Raw genomic sequence first — 13,506 nt, forward strand, 5'->3', positions numbered from 1 at the left:
CCACCCCACCTCCGACCCCAGCTCTGCCTTCATTCCCTCTCCGTGCCCAGAGCAGCTCTGCCTCTAGTCCCAGCTCCTCCCCCATTCCCAGTTCAGCCCCCTCTCTCACCACCAGAGGTTGGCCCAATAACAGACATTGCCTCACCCACCTTGTCTCTAACATCCTGGGACCGACACGGCTACGCCGCCCAGGCCAATACACTAGTCCTGGTTTGTAACCCTGCATCGGCCCATCCCAGCCTGTGGAGGACGCCTGACCTTTGCAGGGGAGAGGAGACTCCTTTGCTAGAGGGCCCTTGGCAGGGGAGGGTAGAGGTCGAGTAAGGGTAAGAACGGCATGCCAAAGGCAGCTCGCTGCCATCAGGAGCGAGGACCTTTGGCACGGTGGGAATGCTGCGGGGTTTCAGCAAGAGGCTGCATAGTGCCATTGCCCAACTGGCAGGCCTCACTCCCCGCACCGGGTTGCTCACATTGCCCACTCCTCCACTATAACACACTGCGACGCATCCCTCCACCGGTTTCTTTTATGGACAGACTTTTAACCACCTCCTTCCCTCCTAAATTAGTTGTACTATAGTAGCACCGAGGAGCCCTAGTCATGAGGGCCCCATTACGCTGGGCTCTGTACACAGAACAAAAAGACAGTCCCTAATACTGGCTGACCTTGAAATCCTGTCCACCTGAAAAATGGCCCAGCTGTCCTGGGGACAAGCAAAGCATCCCATGGCCTCTCAGAGGAGCTGGGGGTCTGGGGCACAGCTTAGCTCTGACCAATGCATGTTTAGCATTTTTAGGGTAAGCAAAGTTTCTCCTTAAGGAGTTAAATATATGCAATCCCGACAGGAACAAATGCAAAAAGTCCCCACCTGTGAGAGTCAGTGCAGCCAGTCTCCCAGGAAACAAAAGTTTCAATCAGCTAAAGTAGACACTTGTTTCTAGTTGAGTCCTTCCCACTCCACTACTCTGCTGCACTGCAGACACTGGTTGCTTGGGGATTTTTACAAGAGCAAAGATCATACAGGTTAGAAATGGGAACAGCCTGTTAGCTGATCTTATCTAGACCCAAGCAGGGGCCAGGGCAGAATTGTTTGCCACAGGCGGTTCCCCAGGGTGGTGTTCAGTTCAGACGACAACCTTGAGAGCCAAGCATTCAAGGGACCAGCAGATTGTTTATTGAATCTTGTACAAACAGAGGGAGACACATTGCCTGCCCCAAGGAGTTTATAACCTAGCGTAGGGCCAGCCTTGGATATGCTGCTTTAAGCATTGTTGCCAGCTCTCTCAATTTATTGGTACTTAAAGCTCCAGCTCCCGGAAGCGAGTATATGAAGATCTCAGCTTTCACTAGAAAAAGTTACTAGCCTTCATGGTTGTGGAGAAGGGTCTCATTTTTGAGCCTAAGCACTCCCTGAAGTCTCAAAAACCACACGGCAAACAGAAATAACCCAAATTAAAAAAAATTGTAACCATTTTTAAGCCAATCCCACGATCTGTGGGGCCTGACCCCTGGTTTTTGAATTTTGGGGGGTTGGCAGTACTACCAATGAGTTAATATACTCTAGCTCGGGCCAACACAAAGGCTAGTTATCTCAAGGTGAAGCAGGTCATGCTGGCACCTTTTGTCTGTGTGCTGTGCCTCTTTATTGAAAGAGGGAAGCACAGCTGCAAGCCTCACTGTAGAGCTCCGTAGGGTGCTGGAGATGACTCTTAAATATCCCCCAGTTGAAATTCTGCTATCTGTTGCCAGGTGAATTAGAGACCCTGTAGTTTCCCAGAGAATCTCTCTCTTCCAGCTCTGGTCTAATTATGCCCAGGTGGAGCCAAGAGCAAGTTGCTAGGGAGACCATGTGCTCTCCAAGTTGTTACCTGGCTACCTGCCTGCGCTCTCTCCTGCAGCAGCTACTCTCTGCCTGCAATCTCTCTCACGCACACAGTGACCCTGGGATCTGCATAAACAAACACTTTGGGTGAGATCCTGGCCCTAGTGAAGTTCATGGCAAGACTCCCATTTCATGGGTAGTCACTTTCTTCAGAAGATTGGACTCTTTTCTGTTTTACTCACAAGGTAATGCAATTTCCAATCAGCCTACTCTGCACTCCGCATCTGTTGTACCCCCCACCCCAACCTCATTCATTGTGTGTTTGCACTTTCCCTCCTTACAGCAAACAGGTTGCAATTAACATTGGGGAGGTGACATCATAACAGGTTTCAAGATAAATCCTCTCCACTGTCCCTTTTTGAAAAGAACGCAAATATAAGTGATGAGCAAATCACTGAGTTTCAAACTAGCTGCATATCTCCTGCATGCACCTGGGAGATAACGTGGCACCTTTTAGTGCATTACCAAGACAGCCTGTTGGTTGAGGCTCTTAACACCCTTGGAGTCCTGTGATTAATGGTCATTGGTTTAACTGACACACTAAACTTCCACGTCAAACCAAAGCCAGACACCTACTCAGTATATTAACTTTGGCAACAGTGGTTACCTTAGCATGCCAAAAACATTGAAACTGAAGTTTGAGTTAACAGATTTTAAAGAAAAACTGCAATGGAGCATTAACTATTTTCTAACCCCATGATACAATGTAAAATATGGTTAAATCACTAGGATGTCTTATAGACATCCTACTGTTTTTTAAAAATCAAAATAATGGAGGAAGCAGCACCAGCTCAAGGCTGGTGATCTGAACTGAGAAAGGAACACAAGAACCAGAGCCAGAGCTAAAAAGGACTGCAGATCTTCACAGCTCTTTTTAGACAAATTCTGTAACATTTTCAAGGGTTTTCTGACTCTTCAGGCTCCCTCTGAATCTTCTGTAGCCAGAGAAGTAAAGGTGGAGGTCAGTGCAGGGTACATGGTTCTGCAGCTCAGATCTTTCTGTCTTGAGAGATCTGTGTTGTAGGGATTTTTAAGGCATCTAAAACCATGTACCAGGCAAACTACTCTTAAAAAAAAAGTCTGAACGTAGCTCTCTTTTTCCTGATGCTGAGTTGTCTGCAAACAGTTTGGTAAAATTATTCATTCTAGTCTGTCACGTTACAGAAGATTTCAGTTTGTGAATAACCTGCTGTAGGCTACTTCTTTCAACTATCTCTGATTATTCACAATTAGTGATGGGTAACTGGTCACCTCAATCATATGGCTGTGTTTGCACATCCTGATTGGACCAAACACTTCTGGCTTGAACAGTGAATTCTTGTATTGACACACAAATCCCTTTGTTGATGTGCAAACACAGGCATTTGCACAAAGAGGAGCCATTTCCCTCCCGATTATGTGAACAAAAATCTATTTGCACAAGTATTTGTGGCAAAGAGAACAAAACCCCTATACCCTGTCACTCCACACCACTGTTCAGATAGTCACAAATCCTGTTTTGCAACATTACTCCCCTCTTCTCATTACTGTGTTTTTCATAGTAGAATTATTTTGATAGCATCCTCCAGGACTCATAAAGGTTCCCAATTCATATAAATGGAGATCCTGAAATATTTGCAGGTATTTATAGCTGCAGTACTGAGCCGGCCTGGTTCACCTTCCATATTCTGATTTAAGTTCATTTTTCTGCACTCATCTAATTCCGTCATCAAAATAACTGCAGTTTTCCTTTAAGCAAAGCATTTTTCTGGTAGATGGGAAGGGCAGGCAAAGATGCAGCTTCAGAACACCAACCATAGTGTATTTTAAATAAAATTATCCTACCAAATATGCATGACTCACATAATGATTAGCTTTTGGAAAATAAGGCTGAGCAAGCCTCCTGCCCCTTGCAAAACTCACTTCATTCTTATGACATTTGATCAAGGCAGTTTGTTTTGTTTTATGAGCATCAGTGGGTGTAATTCTGGCAAGATGCTCCTTCTCTTTCGAGCGCAGGCATGATTTGTGAGAACCAGCTTCATTCTGCAAGGTGAAGAAGGCTAGGGTGTGGGAAGCACTTCCTCCCAGAATAGGTATGGAGTCTCTATAAACACCTTTTATTGGTTTGTTCTGTCCTTGAGGTAGAACAGCTGAAAATACTTAGCACTTCTTAGGCCCTTCTCATCTTCAGAACACGCAGTAGCCCTGAAACAGGAGGCCACCAAACATTGCAAAGGCTGGGATATTTCTACTATACACTCGCACTCCTGAAGCTCGGGGGGAAGGGGTGTCACACCAATCTAGGGAGTGGAAAGCCATAGTAAACAGAGGAAAGGGCGACTGTAAAACCAGGTACTGGCAGGTGTAGAATTTGAACCTAAATTGATTCATGTGTTCTGACCTGACTTGATTTCAAGGCACCCGTGTTCCTTTAACATGCAGAAGCACCAGGCTTTAGATGTCACCATCTTTAACTAACAGGAGTCACCACTGCTGCTTCTCAATAATGGAGAAGTACTAGATATAGGGCAACCTTCCCTAGTGCAGCCCAATCAGAAAATCCCTCAACAGCTGATACTACTGCTCAGTATCTCTCTCTCCCCATTATAATGTCTGAATCAGAGGAACATACAAGGAACAATTGTGTTGCATCTTTTATGGCTGTGGCCAAGAAACTTGTGGGCAATGGGATCCTCTCCCAAGAAAGTTTCAGAAAATAAATTTATTTGGTGCATTCTTACCTTCTAAAGGTGGGGAATCCATTGTAAAGTTGTCTTGAGGATAGGATCAGGTCCTAGGTGTTTGGGACAGGGCATACACTAAGGAGCATTCAGAACAGCTGAGGTCAGAGGCAGGGAATTCCCTCCCCAGAGGCCCACCTTTGAACAGCATTTTAAATGAAGGTTGTTATTGATTTGATCCCTACATAGAAAGTGACTTGTCTTAGGAGACCTGTTTGCAGTCAGTTTTTACAGTCTGTGCACATCAGGCAGTGCCTGGATTGGTGACTGTCAAATGCTAGCATCACACTACACACTTTACACTCTTTCTAGAGAGATATAGAGTTGAGACTCTGGGTTTTGTTTGTTCACCACAACCCTGGTACCTGGGACTGGAAGCTCCTCACTCAAGAGGCTATGAAGTTGGGTTCTGAATTTTCTCCAGTTTTATTGTTTCAGTCGGGCCACATTAAACCACCAAGGGGTGAACTGAATGAGGGAAACCTCACACTTTCTCTCAGCCTGTGAGACTGCACATTCAGGAAGACTGTAGTGCAGCACTTTCATTGGGCGCATCCTCAAAGCCAAGGCTAGAATCTTTTTTCCTACTGGTCTGCGTAGACTGTGGGGACAAGTATTAAACTGACAGGAAGACCCCACGACAGGACCATCTGCCTTCTCCTTGGCCTGTTACTACAAAAAGTATGTACAGGCATGCTTCTCTTCAAACACAGCATCGCTAAGCAGAAAGGAGTGTGATCCAAGGCAAGGTGGCTGGTTCCCACCCTCTATATTCAAACTGCCCCAGAAGGAGACAAAACCAGTGACAGAAGAATAAAGGAAGCCATCAGCCACAGAGCACTATACCACAGCTGAATGGTTAGAAGTACGTAAGACCTATGGTCATCCTGGTACCCCTTCCTCCTCCCACAAAACAATTAAACATTTTGGGGGAGGAGAACAAAAGTCAACTTCTCTTAGCATTGAACAGCCTCAACACCATGGCTGTCACTGGCCCACACAGGCTATGGGATGAACTGGCCTTAGGATATTGCATATAGACAGAGCTTTCTGACTAACAATGGCTGAATAAAACCCAGTTAACTGCACAACTCTGGCTTATTTCTATGGGTGGGTTTCATCTGTAACAATGATAGGGCACCAGGCAGAGCAGTTCCACAATCAGTGCACTTGGAGATAGTTGAAGTTACTCAGCCTTACGCATAACACAATCACCTGAGGCAGGTTAGAATGGAGGTAAATGCACTGTCTGGGATTTCCTGGTGGTTAATTCAGAATCCCCACCACGAAGACTCTAGTTCTTGCTCTGCCAGAGAAACATTTAGCCTTTTAAGCCATACAGCTGATTGCTATCACAGAAATCAGATTTGAAGCATTTCCCACTCCTCTGATCCTTTCACTTAACCCATGAAGAGTCAGTGATGCAGGCTCAAAGCTCAGCGGTATGCATACAAAGGTCATATAAAACTTAGAAACATAGGCACATGAAGGAAGGTTGGGGCAGAGGAGAGTGCATGTCATGTTTCTATACGGCAGCATGGCATTAACCTTCGTTAGAACCTGCTGAGTGGATATCCCACTGCATCATTTCAAAGTGCAGTTGCCCATTAACTCAGAACCAAAATTGATTAGGAGGCAGAGTCAGCCCTGCCCGCCATGGGCCCAGCTCTGCGTGATGTATATACTCTGCAAGGAGTGGAACATTTCCCCCCGGGAAGGGGAGTGTGTAGCTTTCCCCATCTCTGGAAGGACATAAGGAGAGATCCCAAATACAGACCCCAGGGGCAACACACAGAGACTGTGGTGGAGCCCCAGGATCGCTCTGAATTTAAAGTCCCAGAGTTCCAAACAGAGTGGAAGGATGGTCTGAGCAGACAGGCGGGGCAAGAGGACATTGCCATCATACATCCATCCTGTTAAAGGGTGGTGGGACATAAAGGGCAGCCTAGAGAAATAATCTTTATATCTGCCCAGGTGGTTTACATCTGATAGAATCAGCACAGGAGCATGGGTGGGGAGTACTGAAAGGAGCCAGGCATGTCATAGATTTTAATCCAGGAGCCACAAGCTGTGCAAAGAGGGGCCAAGTCTGCTTTCTGTCAAGTGAAACCCACTGCGAAGCTGCCTGAAAAGCAGGACATTGCATTTGATCCAGACTTGGATCTCAGGGCTCCATTATTTGTTGCTTTACAGCCACACAAAGCCCAGTGTAAGTTACAGTGGCCCTGTGCTCTACTGGAGAGTCAGGAGGGCTATGCCACTGCTGTCCCAGGAGTCTGGGGAGCACAAAAATGGTTTAGAGCCACCTTGGTCTCCCTCCAGTATTGCACTTGGGACTGAAATGGAACAACTGAGAATTAGGGCTTAAGGGTCTCATGGGGTCCCAGAGCCTAGGCTCCAGCCTGAGCCCATATATCTACCCTGCCATTTTCTAGGCCCCCTCCCCGGCCTGAGTAGGTTGACATGGGCTAGCCATATGGGTTTTATTGCAGTGTAGAAACACACCTTGTATCATCTCTGGTCACAGAACTGGGAATGTCAGCTGCATTTTGACCCTGACATTGAGAAACAAGCATAATCACATTTCCTTTGCCATCGGTCAAAGGGCCTTTTGGCAGGGCTCTAACAAGATTAGCTTGCCTGGAAGGTTGCAGGCAGCTGTTTATCTGTGGTGGGAATTAGGAAGCAAGGTCCCAGAACTTCTCTTTAGTCAACAGCACTCCATGCCATTGAGGGTCTGCACCTGCTGCCCTCCTACCCCTGCCTCTTTCTGCATCTACTACACAACCAAGACTCCCCACATCATGCTTTGCAGTGTAACTGATGGCCACCAGGGGACCAATGCAGGCTCCATAGCAGCCAAAGAAGGGCAGAGATGTGCCTCACATTTCATCTTAGTTCTCCCTAGTGTTCAAACATGGGAGGGGCATTGGCAGGTGAGAAGTGGGGGGGAGTGGGGGTTGGGTTAATTTCCCTCTCTTACTAACACTTCAAGTTAATGAAGCTGAAAGTATTTAAAATCTTATTTTCTCATCCTACATTTGCTTTTTGTCCAGCTTGGGCCACGCAGTTGGACTGATCAGTGTCGTTTTCAGGCTCTCATACACCACCACCAAGCTGCAATGTTGGGGGAGCAAAGATTAAGTTGGAGCCTACAGCTATTCTCGGTTTAAAATCCAAAGGTGTGACAATGTCGCTACTGGGAGGAAAAACCATCAAGGAGAAGATGGAGACTGAGCATTTCATTTGCAGACTATATTCAGGTCCTTGGGCCAGTACTGGTCCTCCATGTAGTGGTCTGTGCAGCTGTCCGTAGGAGTGTGAGGGGGACTGCAGGGGTGGCAGCTGGCAAGCTCCTGCTCCCACTGGACCTCCACCAGTCTGTAAAGCTCCATGGAAGTCCGAGCATCCTCCACCGACGAGTGTCCCTTCTGGCCAACCTGAGGGCAAAGAGAAAAGGCCATGCTAGAGGAGAGGGCTCGTGAAGGCCCCAGAGCCAAGCTCCCAGCAAAACTTGCTGTTGCTCCGGTGGATAAGTGGTGTTTGGATCAGATTCTGTTGGGCTTTGAACACACCAAGGCCTCCATCTTGCAATCAGATCTGCACATCAGTCTGTTTGAAGTACTTTCTTCCCTGCCCCCCCCACCACAGTATCTGTGGCCCAGAGGTATTGAAGTCAATGGGAGCAAGATGCCTAAATACCTTTGAGCATTTGGGCCTGAACACCTCAAAAATCTTTGATGGATTTACTCTCCCACCTTGGTGGTGCAGGGCAGTGCTATCATCCCCTTTTTACAGATGGGGAACAGAGGGTCACAGAGACTAAATGACTTGCCCAAGGTCACATAGGAAGTCTCTGTTGAAGCAGGGAATTGAACCCAGGTCTCTCACATTCCAACTTGTACCCTAACCAATAGGCCATCCTGCCTCTCACATGCAGACTCTTATGCCCACATGGTTTCCCATTGGGTCTGCCCACACAGATCCAATTGCAGCCTTAGCCATCTCAGCAGTGAAGGGGTTAAGAACTCCCCACATCCTGCTTTCCATTCCCAGAAGGCCCCTTACCTGAATCCTTTTGTGAAGCAGCTGCCTTGCCAGGCTCTTGAGAGAGGCACTGGCTTTCACAGGGAGTCCTGCCTTCCGGTTCAGCAAAGGGATTCGACTGGTGTCTCGAGTCCGGCTTCTGGGGTGAAAATATTTCAGGGCTCGGAAGTCATTGTGGATGGCATGTCCCACCACAATCTTGTCTTTCAAGATCTTCAAGATCTGGAAGTGTCAGAGGTGGTTAGTTGGGCATCACAGTGGGAGTAAAAGAGGGACTTAGAAGTCCTTCCTTGCACTGATTTTGATTTCTCCCTCTCTATCTAACCCCACAACTAGTCTCTGATGTCACAGACCCCAACTGCCCAGTAATAGCTATTCAATCACAAATCAATGAAGAAGCAGGGCTACATCTCCCAGAGAAGACCAGTTCCAAAGCATCCTCTGGTTTCAGAGCAGGCTGGAAATTTGGGGAAAGGGGGGAGAAAAGTGGGGGGGGGGAAGATGCACAGAGATACAGAATCTCTCACCTCAAGGCTGACACACAGCAAGCCAGCTTCAGAGCAAGGATTAGAAACTAGGAGTTCCTGGCTCCTAGTCCTACGTTCATGTCTCTAGACCATGCTGCTTTTCTAATATCTCCTGGGAAAGCCTGGAAGGAGAGGGGGGCAGGTGACAGACTCTGGTTGTTTGCATGCCACCTGCCAGTGGGTCTTAGAACAGTGACAGCCTTGGACTTGGCAGAGCAGTGCACTGACAGCTGCCCAAAGATGGGATAAAATCTAGCCCTTGTTCAGACTGTACAGATATGCACACCACGCCTCTTGTTTACCTCTCTCTGTGCAGCACTGAATGGGGTAGCGTTCTGCATGTGTTGCTTGGTGATCCCACTCCAGCGAGTCCTGTAGTCCACGATGGGAAGCTCTGGCCGGATGTATTTGTCATAGATTACATCTCCGTTGTAGTTCACCACCGTGCATCGCGCCAGCTCACTCAGCTTCCCGCCGGGGCCTGTGCCCACCATCTCACAATCAATGGCCACACATTTCCCAGGTCTCTGCAGCGAGCGGGACAAGGAATTGGAGCTGCCAGGCAAAGGTAACCTGCTCTCTGAGTCTTGAGAAAGTGAAAGGGAGCATTGCCCACCTGCACCCTCCGAAGGGAGTGGCAGAGACTGCATCAGAGCCCGCTTGAGCTTTGTGAGCTTTACATGGACTTCCCCCCCAGACTGATTTTTCACAAGAGATACAGCCTCGCTGGCTGGCTGGCCACATCTGCTGGCTTCCCTGTTTAGCAGGCCCTCTTTGGGCACCGTGAACGCCACTGGCTCAGTCCTGTGTCCCAGTGTGGGTCTCAACAGTCCCCTCTGCTCCAGCAGAGCCCTGTGTGCCATAAACCGCTGGTGCTTCCGACTCTTCTTTTTATTCTGGCTCTGCAGCAAGCCACGATCTTCCACATCTGCTCTGCGAGCCAGGTGGCCTTTGGTGCGAGGGCAGCACAGATCCCTTCTGGAGTTGGAGTACCCGAGAAACCGGCCATCAGCACCCTTGTGCCCCACCTCACAGACCTTCACTGTGCTCATAACACCTGGCGTTAGACCCTGGCCAGAAGGCATCCTGCCAAAGATACCCACAACACAGGGTTAGTCAGTGCCTGGTAAGTAGAGATGCTCCTCACCTGGATTTGAAAGGGATTATCCCATTCCCACAGCTGAGCTGAGATAGCACATGATGTGCCCACTTTGGGTTTATCGCATGCAGTCTTGTTGTAGCCATGTCAGTCCCAGGATATTAGAGAGACAAGGTGGGTAAGGTCATATCTTTTACTGGACCAATCTCTGTGGGTGACAGAGACACGCTTACAAACTACGCAGAGCTCTGCTTCAGGTCACAGGGTTTACCATAGCTGGTCACCCAGTCAGGCCTTGTTAGGGCAGGGCGGGGCCCACGGTCCAGAGCGCAGGAAGAGCCTGCGGCAGTCATAACGCGGGCCTGGGGGGCCCCAGCATCACCCCAGGCATAGTGGAGTAATACGGCCACGAGAGGGTAAGGGGGTGGGGGGTTATGAGCTAGCACGACCATAGCTGGCGCTTATCCCAATCCCACGGCTTGGCTCCGCGGTGCCAGCTCTGGCCTGGGACGGAAGGACTCAAACTGGAATAGCAGGAGAGAGATCATGTGCTTACGAGCCCTCTGCCCCCTACCTGGGTCCCCCTCCTTCTGCCCAGCCCTCCCGACTGGGTCGCTCCCTGTCCCCGGCCGGCCCCCCGCATCTCTTACCCAGCGAGCCGGCTGCCCACACGTGGCTTTCCCGGAAGCAGCTGCTGCAATGGCTCCCACATGCCCGGGCAAGTCCTGCCGCCACGCTCCGCCCCCCCGCCGCCTATTGGCTCAGCGGGCACGGGGCAGGATGCGATTTGCATGAAGGGGCGGGGCCGGCCTATTTGCTCCTGCCTGAGTTGTTTCCTCGCGCGCTGGGCCGGTTCCCTGAGCGCCCTTCCCCGGGGCGTCTGGGCGTCTGTCTCGGGCAAGGGCTCCAGTTGGATCGGAGCGTTGGGAACCAGGTAGGCGCGGCAGCCCCTTGGGCCTGGGGTCCCTGCCCACCTGCGGGCAAGGCCCTGGCCGCGAGAGGGCTGGGTGGCCGGGTTATATTGCCCCACACACTCTGCTGCACCTCTGCAGGGAATATTCCCCGGGGCTCTGCTGCAGATTCCCCTGCACGCAGCAGTCTGGTCCCGTTGCCCTTTGGGGAGCACTGATGGTAGGGCTCTCATTTATCCTTGTGGCATAGTGAAGCTGTGGGGAGAGCAGAAAGCAGCAGATATCTTATGCCAGCAGAGGCATGATGCTCAGGGTTAATTGTATTACAGTAAAAAGAAAAGGAGGACTTGTGGCACCTTAGAGACTAACACATTTATTGGAGCATAAGCTTTCGTGAGCTACAGGCATCCGATGAAGTGAGCTGTAGCTCATGAAAGCTTATGCTCCAATAAATGTGTTAGTCTCTAAGGTGCCACAAGTACTCCTTTTCTTTTTGCGGATACAGACTAACACGGCTGCTACTCTGAAACCTGTATTACAGTACTATTCCCGAGAGTTGCAGCAACACCCACAACCATGGCTGCTATATTCTAGGTAGGGCTGCACCACCTCTGAGGTACAAAAAACTGGGCCCCCCCCGGGGTTAATCATGAGCCCATAAAACTGGACAGCTGGCAGCATATACCAAGCCCCCTCACAGAATTCCCAGGACAGCCACCTCATGGTAATCCTCGTGCTGCATACACATAGAATAAAATGGGGGACCCTGACCCAATGAGCTTGCACTTTTGTCTACATGAGGTATAAGATTAATGTGGATTTAAACTGATGTCGTTCTACTGGTGTGACACACACACATGTGAACTCTTAGTCCAATAGTCCAGCGCATTTTCCAATCTGGTTTATGTCACTTGGGCAGAAGTTTAAGTTGAACTAAAAAAGCCACTCGTACTGGAAGAAGAGTACAACATATGAGGATATAATCATAAGAATAACAGAGAGGTTATACTGGTATAACTATATCATTTTAACTACATCAGTATAACTGGTCAAACTTCCTTGTGTAGACAAGCCCATTCTGCTCTATTTTGTATTTATACCGTGCCCATCACCATGGGATTTGGGTTCCTGGTGGCATCTCCTTCAGAAAGAGACCTAGAGATCACCTAAAATGAATGCAGAGTTTAGTCTCCCCTGTGTGAACTGGGCCAAACCTTGTTCTAGCAGCTGCCCCAAGGTAGTCACGATCCAAGAGTATGTGGGGCCTTAGCGCTGCTCAGGACTGTCAGATTAGTCCAAAATAGACCTGGGCGAAGTTGAGCCGGGCTCGTAGTCTGATGCCCAGGTTGTTTGGAGCGCAGAGCTTTCTGAGCAGGCCAGCATTCTCCTGCAACACAAAATCTGCTTGCTCCAAAGGAACGGGTCCCAGTGTACCGTGTGGACAGTGAACGTCACTCTCTGATATTTGACCATAAGGGCTGGTATCTCTTCTAACACATAGGCCCGTGGGAGTTACAGGCAGGTCCAAGCCAGTAGCTTGCATCATTTATTTTGTAATACAATTCAAGACAATGGTCTTTTACTGGTATGACAAGCTATAACGAGTGTCACCAAGTGTTACAGGGACAGAAACATCTATGGGTCACTGAGACTGTGAGTGCTTTCTTGTCTCCTTGTCACCATGTGGGTGGATTTCACGGATACCCCAGGGTCATTAGAGCAGCAGTGGTTCCATTTCACATCCAGCTTTTCTGATTTCCTTTTATGTACTTATGCAGTGATCTCTCATGCCCAGGAGAGGGCCCTTCATAGAACTCCTCTCCTTCATCTGTTCCTTTTTCTGCTGGCTCGTTTTTGTCCCCAGGAAAGGTCGGCTCAAGAGTCACAAGCAAGTTCTTGTCTTTGCAGGGATTCTGCTTTTTACTCCCACTTTATGGTGGCTGAAATGGATTTACCCCAGTGGTAACAAAGAACTGAACTTTCACCACAGGGAAGGACTTTAGGCATCAAAGGACTATAATGAAACCGCCCACCAAGCACAGAGAATGGGTCACACTAATCATATTAGCCTTTGGCTGCTAGCCACTAGGGTGGGGGTGCCAGATGCTCATCAGTTTGCACCTCAGGAGGCCACCCAGATCTCACTGTTGCATTAGACACGGTACACAGGTAATTTAGAACTCCTTCAACTAGGCACAGATGTTTTCTCCTGTACTCACCTGACTGTCTTATGCCACTAAATGTAGATTAATGAGCGCACATGAGGGGATTTGACAGGCTGTTGAACTGAGCCCACAATATTGCTGAACTGGTTTGTCA

At 48.9% G+C, this 13,506-nt stretch overlaps 1 protein-coding gene across 9 annotated transcripts in view; it reads right to left on the reverse strand.

Moving 5' to 3' along the window:
* The window catches only part of LOC140895043 (interferon-stimulated gene 20 kDa protein), an 88,955-nt gene that overhangs the window by 9,421 nt on the left and 66,028 nt on the right, over positions 1-13,506 (reverse strand). The window contains exons 1-4 of one of the 9 annotated variants that reach the window (XM_073304169.1): positions 10,927-11,011; positions 9,480-10,484; positions 8,672-8,872; positions 7,603-8,043 (exon numbers count right to left, since the gene is read on the reverse strand). The exons of 3 other annotated variants lie outside the window; for them this stretch is intronic. In XM_073304169.1, the coding sequence (XP_073160270.1) occupies positions 7,846-8,043; positions 8,672-8,872; positions 9,480-10,262 (1,182 nt within the window). In that variant the 5' untranslated portion in view covers positions 10,263-10,484; positions 10,927-11,011 and the 3' untranslated portion in view covers positions 7,603-7,845. Of the gene's footprint in view, positions 1-149; positions 8,044-8,671; positions 8,873-9,479; positions 10,485-10,926; positions 11,012-13,506 lie in introns of those variants that run through there. 5 more of the 9 variants (XM_073304168.1, XM_073304170.1, XM_073304171.1 and 2 more) reach the window with 5 other exon arrangements.

This window comes from Lepidochelys kempii, chromosome 10 (assembly GCF_965140285.1).
Source record: "Lepidochelys kempii isolate rLepKem1 chromosome 10, rLepKem1.hap1, whole genome shotgun sequence".
NCBI classification, from domain to species: domain Eukaryota; kingdom Metazoa; phylum Chordata; order Testudines; family Cheloniidae; genus Lepidochelys; species Lepidochelys kempii.